The sequence below is a fragment of the Echinops telfairi genome, unplaced genomic scaffold, assembly GCF_000313985.2.
Source record: "Echinops telfairi isolate 266 unplaced genomic scaffold, ASM31398v2 ScPeMD7_7475;HRSCAF=8513, whole genome shotgun sequence".
Classification (NCBI taxonomy): Eukaryota; Metazoa; Chordata; class Mammalia; order Afrosoricida; family Tenrecidae; genus Echinops; species Echinops telfairi.
This window is the reverse complement of record NW_022111379.1, coordinates 16,021,931-16,023,090: the sequence shown is the minus strand read 5'-3', so window position 1 is coordinate 16,023,090 and position 1,160 is coordinate 16,021,931. Positions and strand designations below refer to the sequence as shown.

The 1,160-nt window shown below is 60.3% G+C and overlaps 1 protein-coding gene across 1 annotated transcript in view; it reads left to right on the top strand.

The window, feature by feature from the left end:
• Nucleotides 1–4: 4 nt before the first annotated feature.
• The window catches only part of SIX2 (SIX homeobox 2), a gene marked incomplete at its 5' end in the record, with an annotated part of 2,996 nt that continues 1,840 nt past the window's right edge, over nucleotides 5–1,160 (top strand). Inside the window, one exon of the mRNA XM_004700047.1 lies at nucleotides 5–549. Within this exon, the coding sequence (XP_004700104.1) occupies nucleotides 5–549 (545 nt within the window). The remainder of the gene's footprint in view (nucleotides 550–1,160) is intronic.

The following is a 1,160-nucleotide window of genomic DNA, read 5'->3' as shown; positions in this document are numbered from 1 at the left end:
GCCGACCTTCGGCTTCACGCAGGAGCAAGTGGCGTGCGTGTGCGAGGTGCTGCAGCAGGGCGGCAACATCGAGCGGCTCGGCCGCTTCCTCTGGTCGCTGCCCGCCTGCGAGCACCTCCACAAGAATGAAAGCGTGCTCAAGGCCAAGGCCGTGGTGGCCTTCCACCGCGGGAACTTCCGCGAGCTCTACAAGATCCTGGAGAGTCACCAGTTTTCGCCGCACAACCACGCCAAGCTGCAGCAGTTGTGGCTCAAGGCGCACTACATCGAGGCCGAGAAGCTGCGCGGCCGGCCGCTGGGCGCCGTGGGCAAATACCGTGTGCGCCGCAAGTTCCCGCTGCCGCGCTCCATCTGGGACGGCGAGGAGACCAGCTACTGCTTCAAGGAGAAGAGTCGCAGCGTGCTGCGCGAGTGGTACGCGCACAACCCTTACCCTTCGCCCCGCGAGAAGCGCGAGCTGGCCGAGGCCACCGGCCTCACCACCACGCAGGTCAGCAACTGGTTCAAGAATCGGCGACAGCGCGACCGGGCGGCAGAGGCCAAGGAAAGGTACGAGTAAGTAACACTTTGGCGTCGTCTCCATTGGGCCAGAGGGAGGGTGTCCGGGATCGTTTGCCACCGTCCAGAACGGGCCTAATGTGGCCTGACCCTGATGGCGCAGAGGTTGTGCGGGAGACCCCACCAGCAGGGATTTGTCCAAAGCGGGCTAAGCCCTCGAAAAGTTGTCGGTTACACCCAGGTGACTCGTGGACAAAAGTGGAGAAACAGCTAGCTCAAGCTCGGGGCGGGCCAGGCCAGGGGACCTGGACAGCCTGCAAGTGGGCTTGGCAGGCAGGGCCTCATGGACCTCCCTCCTGATGGAAGGAGGGGCTTTGGTCTAGGACATTGTGGTCTTTTGGATTTCAGGATGGCCCGAGCGAATTCGCCAGCACTTCCTCTTCATCCTTATTCAGCTCTAGACTCAAAGGAGATTAGGGGTCAGGGCTGGAATGGGAACTTCTTTGCTATGACCAGAGACTGGAAGGAGACTTGTCTTTGTCCACGTGTAGAAGTTAAAAAGAGCTTACTTCTTTATCCCGCATAGAAAGAACTGCGGAAGAATGTTCTAGGGGAGGAATTGTCAGGCCTGGAGACAGAGCGAGAGCGAGAGCGAGAGCGAG